The sequence below is a fragment of the Etheostoma cragini genome, chromosome 1, assembly GCF_013103735.1.
Source record: "Etheostoma cragini isolate CJK2018 chromosome 1, CSU_Ecrag_1.0, whole genome shotgun sequence".
NCBI lineage: Eukaryota > Metazoa > Chordata > Actinopteri > Perciformes > Percidae > Etheostoma > Etheostoma cragini.
This window is the reverse complement of record NC_048407.1, coordinates 17,473,682-17,492,532: the sequence shown is the minus strand read 5'-3', so window position 1 is coordinate 17,492,532 and position 18,851 is coordinate 17,473,682. Positions and strand designations below refer to the sequence as shown.

The following is an 18,851-nucleotide window of genomic DNA, read 5'->3' as shown; positions in this document are numbered from 1 at the left end:
AGAAAATATAATAAAATGAACAAACTTCTGAATAATTCACAACCATACCAGAGGCATCTTTGTTTTATATACACATTTATATTTTTATGTACACTGTACAGATTTCAAAAAAATAAATGGTTGATATTAAACATTGTGCACCCCACGGATGTGTAACTACAAAGAGAAAAGGGACTGAAAGATGGGGCTGAGTGATACCAAGGACAGACAGATATCAACAACCCCAGTAAGACTGATGATTTTCTTTTTTCATACAGGACACTTCACAATCATTTTTTACAGTATATAAATTAAAATGTTGCTGGTTAACCTCTCTTTGTATCAAGCTGTCCCCCAAGAGAATGCCCTAAATCAGAAATGTAAGCTTCTCCAGTTAAATCGACCTCAATTATGGTATTTGGCCAGTGAAGAGTGTAGACTGACAAAATCTAGCTTCATTTCTTAAAACTAAAATACACCAAACCCTGACTGTTATTCAACCAATATTTAAGTTGCATTGATAAAGTGACTTTCACTAAGCTTTTGGAATGTAAATACTGTCAACAACGCCTTGTTTCACACACAGGGCCATCAGGACAGACTGATGACTGTGTTCCTGGTTATTTTGGGATGCTCCTATACTCTGTCCTGAGATGTAGCTAACAGTGATGCAAAGAGGTGATGATTATCTCCTGTCTCACCTTTTTTTCCTCCGCCCCCCCTCCCTGACACTAGGAGCGGGAGCACATATGGTGAAGAGCAAAGGCGTGGCAGGGTTTATAAGGCACACAGAACACTTTGTGCCAGAAAGCATGTGTGCACGACGGGGGTGTTTTGGGGCACGTCAGCGTCGATGTTAAGGTGCCACCCTTCATTTTTTTGGTGAAGCGGATTAGAAGGACGGACAGAACAAAATGTTGGAAGCTGCTTCAATCTGAAATGAAAAAAGGATGTATGATGGTCAAAGAAAACAATCTGTTGTAAAGCTTGTTTGTGACATTTCCCATTTGACCTTCACTCTCAGCTCATGTCACATCATTTAGAACCACACCCGAGGAAAATAACCCTGCTATGAAGAGAGGTTTGTTCCAGCATCATCGTCAACAAGTGCAGTGATTCTTACAGAAGTGACAACTTTTTAAAAAAACATATTTTTTTGTACATCTGGATTGTTTCATACAGAATAAAAACGGTAAACAATGTTGTTCTGTATTAAACTGGCAAAATAGAACTCAGTGCAGATATATATACAAACACAGAGGGTCTTACAGGAAATACAATCACTCTAACTAAAGTTCAAATATTGACACACACACACACACACACACACACACACACACACACACACACTCACACAAACAGTGGAATGTAAAGAGACAGATATTATTACTCTCATTTCTTTCATAAATGTCTATGTGGGACATGGAGGAGGTCAGATTCAAGCAGTGAAGAAAACAACTGTAAGACTGACTTTTTAGATCAACCCCCCTCCAAAAAACAAACTACAAATAATGTCTAATATTATCCTTGGACTCGTAGCGCTCTGTAAAAATGAAAAACAGAAAAGACTTAATGTTCTGTAATGCCTATTCCCGGTTTAATGCACACATTTATGCAGCGGATAAACACATTGTAATGTGGGTGACAGGCATAGTGCGTTTTTTATTTTATTATTTATTATTTCAGCTACATCTGATTTCTTAACATTTTACTATCTGTAACCATAACAATCATTACTACCCATGTTCATAAATTGTCAGTTTATCCAAATCACAAATTATTGCGTGTAGTTTGGCAAAATAAATCTAAACTAAAGGTCCACTTTCTAGCTTTTCCATTTTGATTGCGTCTCAAGGTCTTTCTCCTGGCTTGCACAAAGTGGCACTGTATCAAAACTAACCAGTTGTGAGGTGCTGTGCGGTCCTAGCTTTCAATGATTTCATTTTCCTCAGGGTGTTTTGGCGCCATCACAGATGTCTTGGCCTTGGTGCGTATTGGTGCAATGCCACTGTGTGCAAGTGGGGAGTTGAGCCGTCTGTTTACCACCAGGTCCTCTCAGACTCAACTGCAAACTCCATCTGCTGAGGAAAACTATGAGATGTGGTTGAAATAAAACATAAGAGTTAGGTTTTTATGTCATGAGAACAAGAACATGTTTTGCCCAATTAACCCAAGTGATATCAAGCTATGTAGAAAGTTTCATAATCAATGTTTTTGAGGATAGATGTTGTTGTCAGCAACTTACACTGATTTCTCCCGGTCCCAATGTAAAGCCATTCACTGAGGGGTTTGTGGATTATCCGATTAACCAGAACATTGTGTCTGGAGAGACGCTGCTGTGGAATTTTCCAAAATCCATTTTGAATGCAGTGAGCACCACAATAAAAATCCTATTTATCTCTTTTGTATTTGGGGTGGCAGCCGTATACATCTGAAACTATCTGCCTGGCTTAATACTATGAGGAGTATGTTAGAAAATATTGTATATGTGTCTGTGATTTGGGTGGACTGATCCTTTAACATCAGTGACCTCCCCACGTCTTCAGCTAATTTCAACACCACAAATTCTAACAATACCTTATATTCATTATCATTATCAAGAGCTGTTTTCAACACTTTCTTATACTGTAGTCTACAGTGTTATTTAGCTGTGCAAAATACTCCCTTATTTACACACAGACAGACGGACAGACAGAAACACGCACAGACACGCGCACATGCACACACGCTGGCTTTTTGCTTATTTTCTGTGTCTGGAAGAACAGGTTGATTCTGTAAGTTCTTTTGAAAAAAGAAAACACAACATTAATCACTTTACTCATTTTTTCTGTCCATTGGGATTTCATAAAAAAAATTATTAAAAAAAATTGGAACATGTATTTTTTTTACACTTGCCCTATTGGACCTTTGTTAATATCCTTTTTTTGTCAGAGAACTTCATTTGGGGTTACAGCACATCACCCACAGCACGCAGAGACAACAAAGGGTTTCAAGCCAAGGAAGAATTATTACAGTGGTGCCAGAGAAAAGGTGAAAAGTGAAAAAGATGAGTTGAGTGACAGAGTCCAATTACGTTCAAAATACAGCCATCACTCTTCCATTGCCTGTGTCGGTTTTCCTGATTTATCAGGCATTTTAAAAAGGTATGCAGGAATAGTGACATAACGGAAGAGGGCTTGAACAAAGAGGCGAGGAGCAGAGTGGAAGATTCCTCATTGCAACACCAGATACAGGTGAATAAATGGGTTGCACAGGTCAGTGCCATTCTCAGAGAATTGTTGGAATATTAGTTTGTTACATTTTTGGTTGGTAGTTTGTATTCAGGGCTGGCAAGAGGTAATGCTCTGATGTTGAACACTGGAAATGGTTGACAAGGTGAAGGAAAGACTGAGAATAATCTTGAAGAAAAAACAAAATCTCATTGAAAAAGGTCACAAGGAGGAAGTGAAGAAAGACATCAAAGACAATTTTAAGTTTTGACAAAAGAGATGAGACAAGGGTCAGGTGGGAATCGGAACTTGACAAGGGGGAAATTTTAAGGATGACTGAGGGAGGATGATATCAAAGAGGCCTTAGAACAAAGAGATGACACACAATGGTTGCAGCCCAACACTGCAGTTAAGAAATATGGAAGATATGTGCTGAGGGCAGGGGCTGATGCTGAAGTTTGAGGAGAAAATACTGTAGGCAGGTTGATCGTTGGGTCACTCAGGCCTTGAGAGCATGCCATTGGGACACAGGATTACGAGGACGACCCATCATGTCTTTCCAGTGTTTTACCTCTGCCGGGCCGCTCTTCCATGAAAGGTAAATCTGTGAGAAAGAGAGAGTTAATGTAACCTAAACAATGTCACACAGAGATTGATGTTATTCGTAAAGAGGCAAAAAAAAAACGGGGGGATTAAGTAAAGAAAACGCTAAGCCTGCCACTCCAATCAGAATTTAACTCAAATCCAGGGCAGAAAAACAGCCATTAGAGGGAGAGATTTCATTTCCAGAAATACTCTGAGAAAGGCTAATGTTGACACTAATGAAGATCAAACGTTAAGTCTTTAAGTAATTCCCATGTAGAAAAAAATTCCTGATCCATGCATGTCACAGGAAATTTGTCCTCTGACCGGTTCCAACATATTATTACTGTGTGTAGGCGGTTAATATGGTTGGGATGGCAATTATTGAAGATGTGTATGAATGACAGAGAGCACAGAACCTTATCCATGCATTACACAATTCAAAGATTATTCTTACAGAGTCTGAAGAATTTGAGTTGAGCATTGGGGTCTTTCCAGTATTTTATGCACACATGATACATTGATAAATTGCTTTAGAACTTGTATCGCCAGTGTACATTAAGGAACGTGGGTATTTGGTTTGAAATAAACAAATCAGTCAGTATGCACAAGGAATTTTGACTGATGTGGTTAGAGTTGAGTTGAATAATGATAGATGAATTAGTAACAAAAATAGCAGAAACTAAGGCCATGCTGTATTTGATGGGTCTGTAAATTCCTTAGAATTCTCCTGAAAAGAACAATGTCAGAGAGTGTTGAATTGGTACACTTACAGTATATTAATTCCAATTAATTGTTGAGCTAACATAGCCTTAACTCTTTCAGTAAGTGCACAGAAAGGTCCGCTGTAAATGGTAAATGTGACTTTATTGAATATATATGATGGATTAAGTTTCCAATGATAAATGAGTTTAAAAAGGAGCTGTTCTTTCAAAGACATTATTTTGGAAAGCAAGTAACTGACCACAACTATCCAAATTTAATGTTTTCCATAATTGGCCCCAAATTACAGTTTTTCCTAAGGAATACTGAAAAATTATGACAGACCCTAACTAACCAATAAAAGAAATACAACAACACACAACAAATGGCCAATCATGCAATGTGCCATACATTAATGTCAGTTACAGTTGGGGGAATTTGGATATATTGGAAAATGGAAAATGTACATTTTAAGGAGTGATTGTATTAACATATAATATTTGCCTGCATGTCATGCTTATTTGATTTTGGTGTAGGTCAAAATAAAAACAAAATAAAATACTTAAAATTAAAGGAGAATTCCTGTCAAATTCAACATGTAAGTCTGTTTAAAAAAATATTTGTAGTGCTGTCAGCAGTGAGACAAAAGAAACCAATCGGTGCAGTCTACACCGTGTTATCCTCCTGCTAGATTTTTCACCCAACAGGGCTTAAACAGGGCTTAAACAGGGCAGGTTTCAAACATGTGTTTAGCCTCTAAACATGCTCAGAATGCCATTCCCAGTGCCTATCCATGTGCAGTTATTTCTTCCAAATTAACACAGTAAATCTGACTGCAGTATATGTGACAGAAAGGCATAAAAGTTGTGTTATTGACTAGTGTGGACTTCACCGGAAAACAGGATATAAACAGAGGTATGTGCACTGGCTGAATTAACACAACTTATTTGCTTTTCTGTCAGATCTGCTGCAGTCAAATTCGCTGTATTCCCTTTGGAAGGAATAACTTAACTTAACTTAAGCACTGGTAATGACCTTTTGAACATATTTAGAGGCTAAAAATTAATTAAAACTTGCCCTGTTTAAGCCTGTTGCGTGAAAAATCTAGCAGAAGGATAATACGGTGTAGACTGCATCAATTGTTTTAATTTGTCTCGCTACTGACAGGACGACAAATTTAAAAAAAAGAAAACAGAGCTACATGTTGAAATCGACCGGATTTCTCCTTTAAGTGTTTTTCTTCTCATTTATTCAATTTTAATGCAGAAGACGGGTCTGCGTGTTCCAGCAGAGGTCAGTAGAGACTGGCTCAGTGATCAGGTGCTTATGGTCTGTCACAGAGTCAGGAAAAGACAGATAAAGAGAAGAAGAAAAAGAAGAAGTGAAGATGAAGTGAAGAAGAGGGAAGGCGATACCTTTCCAATGACATCATTGCGACTGAGTCTGTCCTTGTCCATGACCGTGATAATTATGGTGGTCTCTCTCAGCACGTGAGCAGGCACGTCAAAGGGGAAGGACTCGTTGAAAACGGGGTTTAGACAGCGCTTCATTACCACCGTCTTCTTCTTCTCCACACGCTTGTCCTTGTGCATCAACCATACTTTTACGTAGGGGTCTGCCAAGAGGGAAATGTGCTGTTTGTGTACGATATCTTATTCCTGTTTACCACAATTGAATGCAATGTTAGTTTATGTGCTATCATAGATTTTCTTTAGTAGTCATTTTTTTATTTTGAAGCAGCAATGATGTAGAAGAGCAACAATAAAAAGACATGGGAGATGAAGGAGCATGTATACCAGAAGTGCCTCCAATGTCCATGGCTTTGAGGTTGCGTGCTTTAATGATGCTCACAGTGATGGTGTTGGCTGTGGGGTTGTAGCACAGAGACACCAGCAGATCCCCTCGACTCCCCTGGAGAAATCACACACAATCACAATCACATACAAACAAATTGTTTACTTTTTTATCCCCTTTTCACATTGCTCTCCCTTCTGTTGCTTATGGTGTACTTCAGTTTCTTCATCTGGCTGTCTGTGTTATCTCCCTCTACCTGTCAGCCTCTCTATTCCCTTCTCTCTCTTCTCCCTCCAGCATGCTGCCACATTTCCCCCGAGAGCATCATGGCAGCCAGGAATGACATCACCCGTTAAATTCAGTCCCATCCTCAGTTTCCCCTCCTCCCTCTCCTTAACCTCCTTCCTTCCCTTCCCCCCATTTTCCTTCTTACTCACACTGCCATCGCTACATGGATTCAGCTCCTTCCAGAAAGTCTGCATGTTGGCAAGGTCCAGTTTGTTGAGGGGGATGGACACCTCTCCAATGGGGTCATTCCTGCTGAAGCGGTCGTAGTCGAGAACCTGCAGGTATAGAGTCCTCTGAACTACCTTCTCATAGGGGAATCCTAAGAAACAACACAGTCTTGATAAGTCACAGTGACGCACATGGAAAAGAAACAGCTTTGGAATGCCAGAATGTGCTGTGAATGTTGTTAAGTTCATGTATTATAAATGTGTTAGGAAAGCTTCCTCCATCAAACCTTCAAACAGGAAGGTCTCATTCCAGTGGGGGTTCAGATTCTTCCTCTTGACTTTGGTCTCCAGTTTGTGCTTCTTGTCTGGCAGCAGGTAGAGTTTGACAAACGGATCAGAGGTGCCGGAAAAGTCCTTAGCAGGCAAATCCTGGCCCTTGAGAACTTTGACAGTGAGGGTGGAGTCCTGAAAACTGTATCCAACGCTAAACTGAATACGACCCAGCTTCTCACACACTTGTCCCTCGTGGTCGTCATCCTCCGAACCTGGAGACAACTAAGGAGGACACAGGAGGAAGAGAATATAAAAGTTATGTAAGCTTTTTCTTTACGTACCTGAATTACTGTGTTTAGGACGTATGTGGGAACACCTACAAAAGCACCCTCCAATCGTTATGCATTTGACAAAAAAGAACCATAAATATAGTCAACAATGTTGAATATCGGGGACACAATCAGTTTAAAAAATGTCACATGCATTTATATTCAGGAATCTGGTGGAATTTAGGACTGCACAATGTGGAAAGCAAGAAATTATTTACTTCCTGGCAATACACAAAAAAATTCATAAATTAAGAAGAATATTTTATGTGAAACAATCTATAGTATGTGCATGCTGTATCAATTTGTGGGGGATTTTGTGGAATGGACAGGAGGAAGAAATAAAATATAAAACAAAAGTAAAACCCAAAGTAAAAATATCAGACCGTTTAAAAAGATAAAAAACCTTTTTCTTCAAGATACAGAAACACGAAAGGGGGATGTAAAGCATACTAATGGTGATATTGTTGTTCTTTTTCACATTCTTGGGTATTATTATTATTGATTATTGCAGCCAGTTGGTATTGACAGATTAGAATAGTAGAGAAGAAGGGTAAGACCAGACAAGCATTTTAATTCTTCCTACTCCTTTTTGGACAAATTGTTGTTAATTTATTTTGCTTATTGTTATTTGCTTTTTGTTGTTGTTATTTTTGCTTATTGTAGACACACACACACACGTATATACTGTGTATACACACGTATATATATATATATACTGTGTATATATATACACACACACACGCGGTATATATAGCCTACATACTGTATATATACACACATATATATTAGAGTTTCACAGAATGGAACATTTGAACCTAAAATCTAAAGTTCCATAGCAACTGAAGAATTTCTTAATGAGGGCTGTGCGATACAGTAGAAAGTTCAAAACAAGTGAGTGGACCTTGAGTTGAAATTGTTTTGTCAGTACCTCAAAAACAGTCAACAAAAACTCTTATAATTTCATGGAGGTGTTGCGAAGGTGATGCATTTATGAGAATTAGTTTTAACCATGTACTTAATTAATTGACAGTGGAATGTATAAGTGTATTCAAAATGTATTATCATTAAAATTGTTGTATCATTGGACCGATAGGTCAAATTGGCCACATTCAATGCATGTTCTCACACAGATTAAATAAGAAAGAAGAATATTGGACTTCAATCCATAGGGGGGCACTAAATCTGCACGTCTACATTATTAACTCCTAAATGGCAAGCTAGCATAATGTTATGTCATGGCTGCTGTCTGGCTATGTCAAGATGAGAAGAGATTATCTGTCGGTAGACAGACCCTCTGACTGATGGTGGCGTGGCCTGGAGGGAGGGGGAGAAATCCAGTTAAAAAAATGCTATGTGATGGGGGGAGAGCTAGAGGCATTACTCCAGGAGCAGTTCCAGAAATAATTTCCAATTCTGTATTCTCCCACATATTTCTGATGGTGGTGCTCAGCCTTATTCTCCATGCTAAATATTATCACTTTTCATTATGCAATCCTCCACCCAACAGCTGGCCTAATCTGCTTTTCCCCTTTTTCTGCGATGGGTGCTCTCTCTTTTTTTCCAGAGTCCTCCCATCTTATTCAATTCTTAAATCCTCCTCTCTAATTTCTTTTTCTGATACCCAAACATCCCACATACAATAGATGCAGATTCTCTTAGAGCCCAAAACATGGCCAGGTCTGAACAACACTTTAAATTTATGCTCAACGTCAAGCCTACATATATGGATACTGACGTGGCCTCTCTGCGTTCATTTTATCGTATTAATTTTATATATCTTTTGTCATCAAGAAACTAATTTAATTGATTCTTCCAACAAATATTGTCTGTCTTAATCAACCTCCATTGTTGTCCAAAAACAAAAGAAATTAGCCCCATGTTGCACTGACTTACATTTATTACAATAAACATGGGCACTGTTGTCCATTTTGAGTCAATTTGAATGCTGCTGTAAATACTAAATCCACATCTGAAAAATAGTCCTCCAAAAATTCATTTACTATTGTTTGAGTAATATTTGTATACATTTGTAAGCTACAGTTCCCCCTTGTTTTATGAAATGATTCAGCCTTTAAAACACAAAATGAAAGCACATATACATGACCAATTTCTAAAGATTCGCTCCTTTGGAAAGTTGAATGGGCTTAGTGCTGAGATCCACATTCACTGTAGGCTGTGGAAGCCAACATATTGAGAGACAGACAAACATAGCTTGACTTGGTCTTTGTGGGATTTGTTTATAGAGCCACAAAAAAAAAGCACTATTGACCAGCCTTATCCTTTAAACAAAAAAAGCACACCTCTGCAAATGTGTGGATGGGTGTTGACACAGAGGCAAAGACACCTTCACACCAGCGGCTCTCTGAGCATCTCAAAAAATGAAAGCAGTGTCAGAGTAAATCCTGATAAGAACCATATGATGCTGACACGAACCCCACCCATCCTCCCCCAACCCCTATCACATGAGATGCTTGAGAGGGTTTGATGTATATATACTGTGATGTTCAATGCCATTTCCCTGCATCCTTTTTTCTCAGTATAAAATAAAGTCGGCATATACTGCCATGGCTTTTCCTACAGCAGCACAAGTGGTGTAAAAGTGCTGGATGGGTATTTTCAGCATGAAATGAGGGTTGTGTTATATATAGATGCCTATAGCAAAACTGCCCAGAATGAGTATAATCATTAAGCACCACCACTGTGAATTCCTTAGACACACCATGAGACCCACATAATTACACACTTCTCATACCCATCCTTGCCATATTCTCGTAGCACCCACAGCACTCTGTGTTCCTTCACAGCTAATTACTGAATCTCGCTGAAAAGGCGCACATCCCCTCCCCTCCCAGTGTCTTACTCTAGAGTGATTATTACTGTATGTTTCAGTTAGCGCAGTTACTGTATGGCAATAACTAAGTGTGATGCTCTACAGGTGGGCGAGCTGAGTGGGATGGAGACAGTACTTTCTGAGTGATGAAAGACTTGTGAGGAGGAAACACTTCTCAGAGGACTTTGCTCAATTGAACTGGATTGAAGTGTGTAGGCTTTCTTTTCTCACTTTCTTCTCTGGGACAGACACAGTGTATTGTTTACAGTAAATGGTAGACAAAGAAATGTAAACACCTCACGAAAAATGACTTTAAGATTTATTTATTTTTTGGCATGTACTGCCTTTATTGATAGGACAGATTAAGTCAGGAAAGTGGGCGAGAGAAGGAGGATGACATGCCGCAAAGGGCCGCAGGTTGGAACCAAACCCACAGCCGCTAGGACTAGGACAGAGCCTTCGTACGTGGGGTGCATACTCAACCAGCTGAGCTACCCAGGTGCAGTGCAAAATTACTTTAAAAGGGTAATTCCGGTTTATTAAAAATTATGTTTATAGCCTTGGCATCATTACTATCAATTAAAAAAACTAAACATTGAACATGATCTGGCAGGCAATGTTTAGGTCAAAGATAAATGTAAATGTGCTGTATTTATATAGTGCTTTTCCAGTTTTAACAACTGCTCAAAGCGCTTTTATATCTACAGGAAACATTCACCATTCACACACATTCATACACTGTGGCCAGGGCTGCCAGATAAACGTTCACAGACATTCACACTCCGATGCGCAGCACCGGGGGCAACTCGGGGTTCAGTGTCTTGCCCAAGGACACTTTGACAATGACTGCAGGGGCGGGGATCGATCCACCAACCTTCCTATTGGCAGGCAACCACTCTACCACTGAGCCACAGCCACACCCACCAGATACACCAGGAGTTCTAGTCAGTAAATAGTGATAGATGTTAACAACAGGTTTGGTTTTATTTTCCAAATAAGTTTGGCTAATCTCTTATCTGGCATGATTGTCTGAATGCTCGTTTGTTTCTCGCCCAAGAGGACATCTTTTCCCCAATGCTGCCATGTTCCCACATAGTCAGCAACAAATTTGATGAGTAAAATTATATTATTACAGACATAAGTGATGGCCAAAAAAAAAAAGTTGTAAGAAAGTGGAATTACAACAGTGAACACTAAACGCCAACTTTATCACAAATGGTGCTATAAAGTAATTTCAGCGAAAGTGCCAGTTATCACTAAAGGCACAGTTTTTTTTTTTTAAAGAGGCTCTCATAGAATATCAACATAAATCATAAGTGAAATCAGTAGCAACATATACAACACAGCCCTTGAGTGGAGATTGTTTTGTCAACTGCTGTTTCCAAGGTCAAGAAAGATATGCTAAGCTGTGCATTCAAGCTGCATCAAACAAGAAGATTAGCTTCTTAGTTAAAAACCAAGCAACAAAGACATGATGAACATTATTTTGTCTACCCCTTTGATTCCTTATCTACTTTCTTGTATCAAGGCCTGCATGAAACTTTCATCTTAGATTAGAAAAGATGATCTGGAAGCACCATTCAAGTCTCTCAGCTGTCTCATTGGTTATGATTTAAAAGGTTTTTCTGACAGCAGTCCTCCCTATGTTAATTCAGATGAGTTTGGCAATGCAGAAAACAGACAGACCACGGATGAGTTAGTTGACCAATGAAATGGGTCTTGTGGAGCTTCAGATATACTGTGTTGTTACCATGAGCATGTCACTGGTGACGGAGTTGGCCAAGTCAGAAACTGAGGAGTTGGCATCGTGGCGACGTCCAGTGTCGTCTGGGGTCTGACCTCTGGGGCTGCTAACTGCTTTGTTACCTGGAGTCCTGTTGAAATGGACACAAACATACATATTTGCATAAACACGCAAATATTTCGGAAGGGTCCTTTTCGGTTTCAAAAAGACATAGCCTTTGTTTCTGCAAGCATGAGAGGAAGGCCTGGCAAACAGCAACTTAGAGGGCATTACAGTAGTCAAGGTGGGTCAAGATAAAAGTATGACCCCTTCAAAATCACTAAATGATAAAGACTTGACCTTAAATCAGAGCCTCAACTGGAAAAAGCTAGATTTGATCACTGAGTTGATCTGTATGTCCAGTAGTGCAACACTGTGAGTATAATCAAGACGTCAAACTAAACATACACCTGTGAAACTTGCTCCAACACCGCCTGTCACTTCACACACTGAGAGATGTGCATGCACAAAACTCCATCAACTAAATATTCACAGCACAAGACCTTAAGTAATAAACACCAATATTTCTGACTGACAACTGAAATAAAATACTAAAATTAGTGAAGGGTAAAACAATTTGGTAAACAGTGAAAATACATAAATCTATACCAGTAGAAGCCTTCTGACAAATAAGACTAATAAGCACTTATTGCTGTGAGACAGACAATACACAAAGAAAAAACAGAAAGATTTAGAGAGACAGAGGTAGTGAGCGTGGTAGTGGGTGAGCTGTAAAATACAAAGGTAAAAGTAGAAGAGATTAGAAGAAGGTATTGTGAAAAATCTGATCAAAGAGGGAAAGATACATTTGAAAACGTATCTGTACACAGAGGTTGAGAAAAAGTGGAGAGGATTTGTCTTGGTTAAGATTTGGGGCATTAATAGACAATAGATAAACAAAGTGAGGTTATTGACTCAAGTTAATAATGTCACACACACACACACACACACACACACACACACACACACACAAATCAAAGTAAGGAAGGGAGATTGATACAAGTCTGGAAACAAAACAGAGCAGGTTTGGTTCAGGTAAAGAGTCTGATGCGCTAAAGCAGAGCAAAGAAAGGAAGCAAGCTGACATGTTAGATGGGCAAGACAAATAGAAGAAAGCTGAAGAAGGAGGGGTGAGAGATGGACAGGGTTTGTATTGCATAGAGACAAGTAAAAGCAGAGTGAGAGAGAGCAGGAGAAAAGGATATGGTGTGGAAGAGAAAAGAATGGATTCGTCACTCTGCGTTTATTTCCTGTGATCTGCAAGTCAGAGCGCCAACGAGTCAGCGCAGACTTAATAAAATGTAATGTTTCTGTTGCAGATGCTTACCAAACATAGCTTAGGCCTGCTATTTTAGGTCTCCGCTGATGAAGACATCTGAAACATGACTGCATTATTTCTCTTACAAGTCAAACTGATACGTAGAGAAGGCTAAAAATGTTCAATTACAGCTTCTAATATCATCCGCCAACACATCGGGGAACACTGAACAAGGGATAATTACATTACTGCGAATTAGAACCCTGACAGGGTGATGCAGGAATAGGTATACGTTTGCAGTAATAACCGACTCGCTCTACATTATCCCGCTTATTACATGGCTTCAAACACGGCTTCTCAAACATAACTTAGCCTACCCGCTGATGACGCCTTTAAACTTTACCCCTGATGAGCACGGCTTTTGGGGTGAAGCCAGGTCGCCCCAGTTAGGGGAGGATAAGGATCCACGTTTCCTCCCCCCTTTCTCCCATTGTGATCTGATCCCTATAAGCACAAATGTTGATAAAAAAAAAAAATTTGATTCAAAATTGTCCATCTGAGTCTAAGACTCCTTCCATGGCAACGGTCTGTTATACTAATGGTCTGTTAAACAGAAACAGCAGTCCGCAGAATGCTGTGATTGACTAATTAGAATCTAGTATTCAACCAAGCCGTGTAATGAATCAAAATAATTACATAACACATGGAAGTTTCACTGTAATACTAGTTGACTCCCACATGTACTGTGGTGGTGCTCCGTGTTGAAGCATCATACCCACTGTCTTACTTATTTCAAAACTTTTTCGCCTTGGAAGCTTGCAAGAATCAAAATATCTAAATAAATTAAGTTTATCGTCACCATGTGATATGTTTTTTATTGTTTGCGTCTGTAAATTGGATATGATGATTCTGTTTTTTCCAGGAATACTTACAAATTTAATGCAAAAACTATCTTAAGCTTATAGACTTACCAGCATAATGGAACTGACTGACTGGGACCCTATGAAGCTTTTTTTGGAAATGGGGCTTTGATCAATTAGTTAAAAAAGGCCCTTTTCTTTTTGGATGTCATGTACATTGAACTTTCAATGGAGCGCATTCATGGAGCGCCAGGAAAGACCCTGGATACTTGGTGCAACATCGCTGATTCCCTGAGGTCCGGGTTTGTGTCTGTTTATGTCTGTGTTTGTGTATGTCTTTTTCTGCATGTGTTGTTTTGTCTCCCTCCCTCCCAGCTTTCCTCTCTGTGTTTTTTGGCTCTGGGACGTGTTCTGATGTCTCAGTTAATTGTTTGTTGATAAGTTAAGAGTGGAACAAAAAAAGCTTTTTGACCATATAATACGTCATACCCAGATAACCGGATCATCACCCTTTCCCCAACAGAGCCTGAATTTTCAATTTACTTACTACAAAATTTTCCAAATCAATGTACAGATGTTTAAAACTTGCTTGAAGGGTGCCTGGATAGCTCAGTTGGTAGAGCGGGCGCCCATATATAGAGGTTTACTTCTCGACGCAGCGGGCCCAGGTTTGACCTGCGACTGTTAACTGCATGTCATTTCCCTTCTCTCTCTTTCCCCTTTCATCTCTTCAGCTGTCCTGTCAATGAAGGCCCAAAAAATGCCCCCAAAAAAACAAAACTGCTTGAAATCTATCAGTGTTTTATCACTTAACGTGTTTTCAATGTGTGGGGAATAGTTGGGACTTGTTTGAAAAGTGTTGGAAGGTAATTCTGCTCTTCTGAAATATGAGTGTCCTCTATTTTAAAATCTCAGCAGAGCTTTTAGTGCATAAAAGTGTAAAATTCACGTTATCCTTTTTACAATGTTTATGCCTGATTGGTTGTTTGTCTTGGACTGGGTAAACCCAGCCCAATCTGTTGGCGATTTGATTTCCCCCATTGGTGGGTTTAACACGATGACAATAGAGAAGCGACGGCCAATGAGCAACGGCAAGCAGCTTTTTATTTACATTCAACATGGCAGCCACCTGTTGATGCCGCTGTCTGCAAAGTATGTTGTCTGCATCGTTGGTCTGATTGGTTGAAGGACTATCCAATTGCGTACAGAGTCATTTGAACTATGCCGGTTGATCACGCCTCTCGGTCAGAAGAAAATACAGATCAGACTCCCCAGACTAATGTTCAATCTTCAAAGATTGAGCTTGGTCTGGTGATATCCAGACTATGTTTGTCAGGTAGATTTTATGGCACATCAGCAGCCACATAAAGCTTAAAACATTAATATGTAAAAAGCTCTTTTATATTTACCCCTCCATCACCTTCTCCCCTCTCTTTTCAGCTAGACAAGCCTTTAAAGGCATTCCCCACTCAGACTATAGAGCCCATAATATATGCCTGTCAGCTGGGTCACAAAGAGTCTATAAATGCTTACTTGTAGGAGGGTTTGGCTCAATGACAATTGAACCCTCTTTATTCAACACCCAACACACAAGACAGAGACCACATGAATATTGACTAATCAACCCCACATAAACACAGCTGGGAATTTTCCTTCTACTGTGAATATATGGCTTTAAATCATCTTAGCCATGCAATACTTTAACACAGTGCATATAAAACTGTTGTTGCTAATAAAGACCTGCATGCATCATGCATTTTTTCCCCTAACTGTAAACATATCCATTGCTCTGTGTTCTTCAGTAAAAGGGGCCCTGCAGGAAGTCTGTTGAAGACTGTTTTTGTAATATGTGCATAGATTTGATGCATCGTCAAGTCAAACAATGTACACGGCATCAGTAAAAAAAAAGGTGTGTCGGACAACAAATGAGCAGAGCAGATGTAAATCTTTCCTTTCCATCTAACTTGAGACACACAATTAAGTGCTCAGTGGACAGGCAGACATAAGACAAGAGATAACTGATCAATAAACTCTCTTAGAAAGGAGATTATATATCCAGCCAGTTGGAGATCTAAAGGCAACATCTGCCAGAAAATAATAGAAAATGGAAGCTAGAGAGAGGATTATTTTTTACAGTAAAGAGAAGCAAATCAAAGCAGAGGAATTCCCTCACTTCAGGTTAATGACCTAATATATATACTAAAAACATCATTACTGACAACAAGATGTGTACATTTCATCGATTAGTCAGTGTCAACTCATAAATTTAGCTGAAAGAAGATAAACCCAAATATGCCGAATGATACCAAATTCTTTTTATATTAAATTATTAAATTATATATGTATGTGAGAATACATCCTATTTATTTTTGTGTAACAGGATTATGCCATATTTTCAGATAGCCCTGAATTTTAGTTTGGTGCTCACTGGAGTTTCTGCCTTCATTCCTGAATTTTTCTCAGGGACACAGACAAATTTAATTGAGACAAATTGGTTTACTACACACATGTTTCATCAACACTCACCCCAGAGGATTTGTATTAGACAAGTGCACTTGTGTTGTCTGCTTGTCATAGTCATTGATGTTCGATGAAAAATAAAGACCTGCTCCTGTACACAGTGTCCTCGAATCAAGACTGTAGACACAACAACAGCCTGCGGGACATGGAGCAAATGGGTGTGGTAGTGAGGTGAGTTCATCCATGCGTGTAAATATACGTATTCACTCACCGTAACACACACGCACAGACACACACACACACACACGCAGCAGTGGTGCAGCATAGTATCTCAACCAGACATAACATCCTCAAATTAGCTTTTTTATTCCAGAGATAAAGAAAATGATGAGACCTGTTACAGAACTATTCCTGCTAAGGTGCAACTCATTTTCACTAAAAACAACTTAATTGTTTTCACTGCAGTTAACTCTTTATTAACTGAAAAAACAAGACCTAAAGATAATTTGTGCAATTATTAGAAGGTACTAAAATGCCAGAAAAAGTAAAAATATCTGTAGCTGTGAGTTAGCCCCTTTCGTCTAAAACATCAGTTACATAATTCATTCTTTGAAGGTTGTTGTAACCATGACTACTGAAATGTGTGCTCCCACTTGAGGTTGTACTCACTACCATCATGCATTTTACACGGGGTTGAAGTAACCATAGTAACAGGAACCATCAAAAGAGGGCAGTAAAGGAAGAAAGTTGTTCAGAAGGGGCATATATTGAAAATAGCAAAAAGCCCACAGGGCAAACGGACCAAACATTTAGAAAGCCTTTGAAACATACTCTTTCCTCGTATGTTTAACTTCTGCAACCCCGTGACCCTGCGGAAACACCGCCGCACACACTGGATATGCGTGAGTATGCTGAAAATGGCTGATTCATAAATGCAAAAAAAGGTGCAGAACAACCTCCAGCTATGATACTCAAAACAGGCAGTGACCGAAATGAGCAATTCTAGAGTTACCTTCTTCCCCTGCTAATAAAACAGCCTGGATCATCAGACTGAGGCAAGCTCTAATCTCACTTCACACTTCACTTTTCGATGGGAAATGCAAATTAACTACCAGCAAGTCTATGAAACTAAACAAATGAGCACACACCCGTTCTTCGATTTGTTGCATCGAAACTCAAATCCCTGACTTTTGACTTCATGACCTCAATCTGAGTCTGAGCCATCTTCTGTGTGATTGGACAAAACAGCTCGTTACATGCCAGGGGACAAATTCAGAAACGCCTTATCTTATCTATCTCACAAGTGTATTGTCTGTTGGAAAGTCTGTTTAACATTGCTTCAGAAAGACTGAATAAATGATAAAAAACATGCTTCATTCAACCAACTATCATAGAGGTATATCATGTAAGTAATTACAGGAGAAGCGACTGGATTCAATCAAAGGTCCGGCAGCAAGGAGTATGAGTAAGAAGTCCTCACAGATATTCAGAGCAAGCAAAGCAGTGTGCAGTCCACATTCACTGGATGACAAGAACTTAAGTGTTTGCGTTTTCACACACGTGTCATAAAGTTTTGTGACCACATTGTCTGTTGTGCACGCTCATCTAGCTACCATCTGTTTACTTAGAACTTTAGCATCTGTATTGACACTTAATGAAGCAAGCGTGGAGTTTTTTTTTTCCAAACATAACCAGGGTGAGAACTGAGAGGAACTGAAACTATAACAAAAGTTACTGATGAGCAGTAGAACATTCAGCAGAATATGTCTGTAACTAACCATTCCAATCACTCTACTACATGTGTATGTGTACTTGTTTAACTTTAACTTATAAACAGGATGTTTTTTTCTATCTAAGGTTGTGTTTCAACAACATGTAAATGAAGGAATAAAGATTGTCCTTTGTTTTTTATAAATAGCATCTTCACCTGTTTGCACGGTAATAAGAAACAACCCTGTTTTAAGGATTATGTTCATCTAAACACGAACCTACAAGAGTAAATAAATAAACCCAGGGACCGGATCCATAAAGAGATTTTGAAATAGTCCGTAATGTTAGCTTTCCTCTTAACATTATCCTTCACTGAACTTTTCACAGTAAAATATCTTTGTACTTGTTGAACATTTTCTTCTGCAGTCAACAGTCAAGTGGTTCGATGTGGGTTGCTTGGTAAAGCATGTTGTTTTAGTTTAAAAGCCTACGGAAGATAGTCAAGAACTAGACAGCCCTGTAACAGATTAAGTTAGACCTTTATGTGAATTCTGACTATTAGCCTTAATCAAAGGTCTTCAGTATAAAGAATGTTGAGAAAGGGTGGATAGTGGGAGCTCAAACCTC

General features: G+C 39.1%; 1 protein-coding gene across 4 annotated transcripts in view; it reads right to left on the bottom strand.

Moving 5' to 3' along the window:
• Positions 1-238: 238 nt before the first annotated feature.
• Positions 239-18,851, bottom strand: part of syt7b (synaptotagmin VIIb) — a 93,876-nt gene continuing 75,263 nt past the window's right edge. For all 4 annotated transcript variants that reach the window (XM_034870536.1, XM_034870527.1, XM_034870540.1 and 1 more), the window contains 6 exons: positions 11,904-12,027; positions 7,009-7,276; positions 6,704-6,873; positions 6,269-6,383; positions 5,888-6,087; positions 239-3,792 (listed from right to left, as the gene is read on the bottom strand). In XM_034870536.1, the coding sequence (XP_034726427.1) occupies positions 3,688-3,792; positions 5,888-6,087; positions 6,269-6,383; positions 6,704-6,873; positions 7,009-7,276; positions 11,904-12,027 (982 nt within the window). In that variant the 3' untranslated portion in view covers positions 239-3,687. The remainder of the gene's footprint in view (positions 3,793-5,887; positions 6,088-6,268; positions 6,384-6,703; positions 6,874-7,008; positions 7,277-11,903; positions 12,028-18,851) is intronic.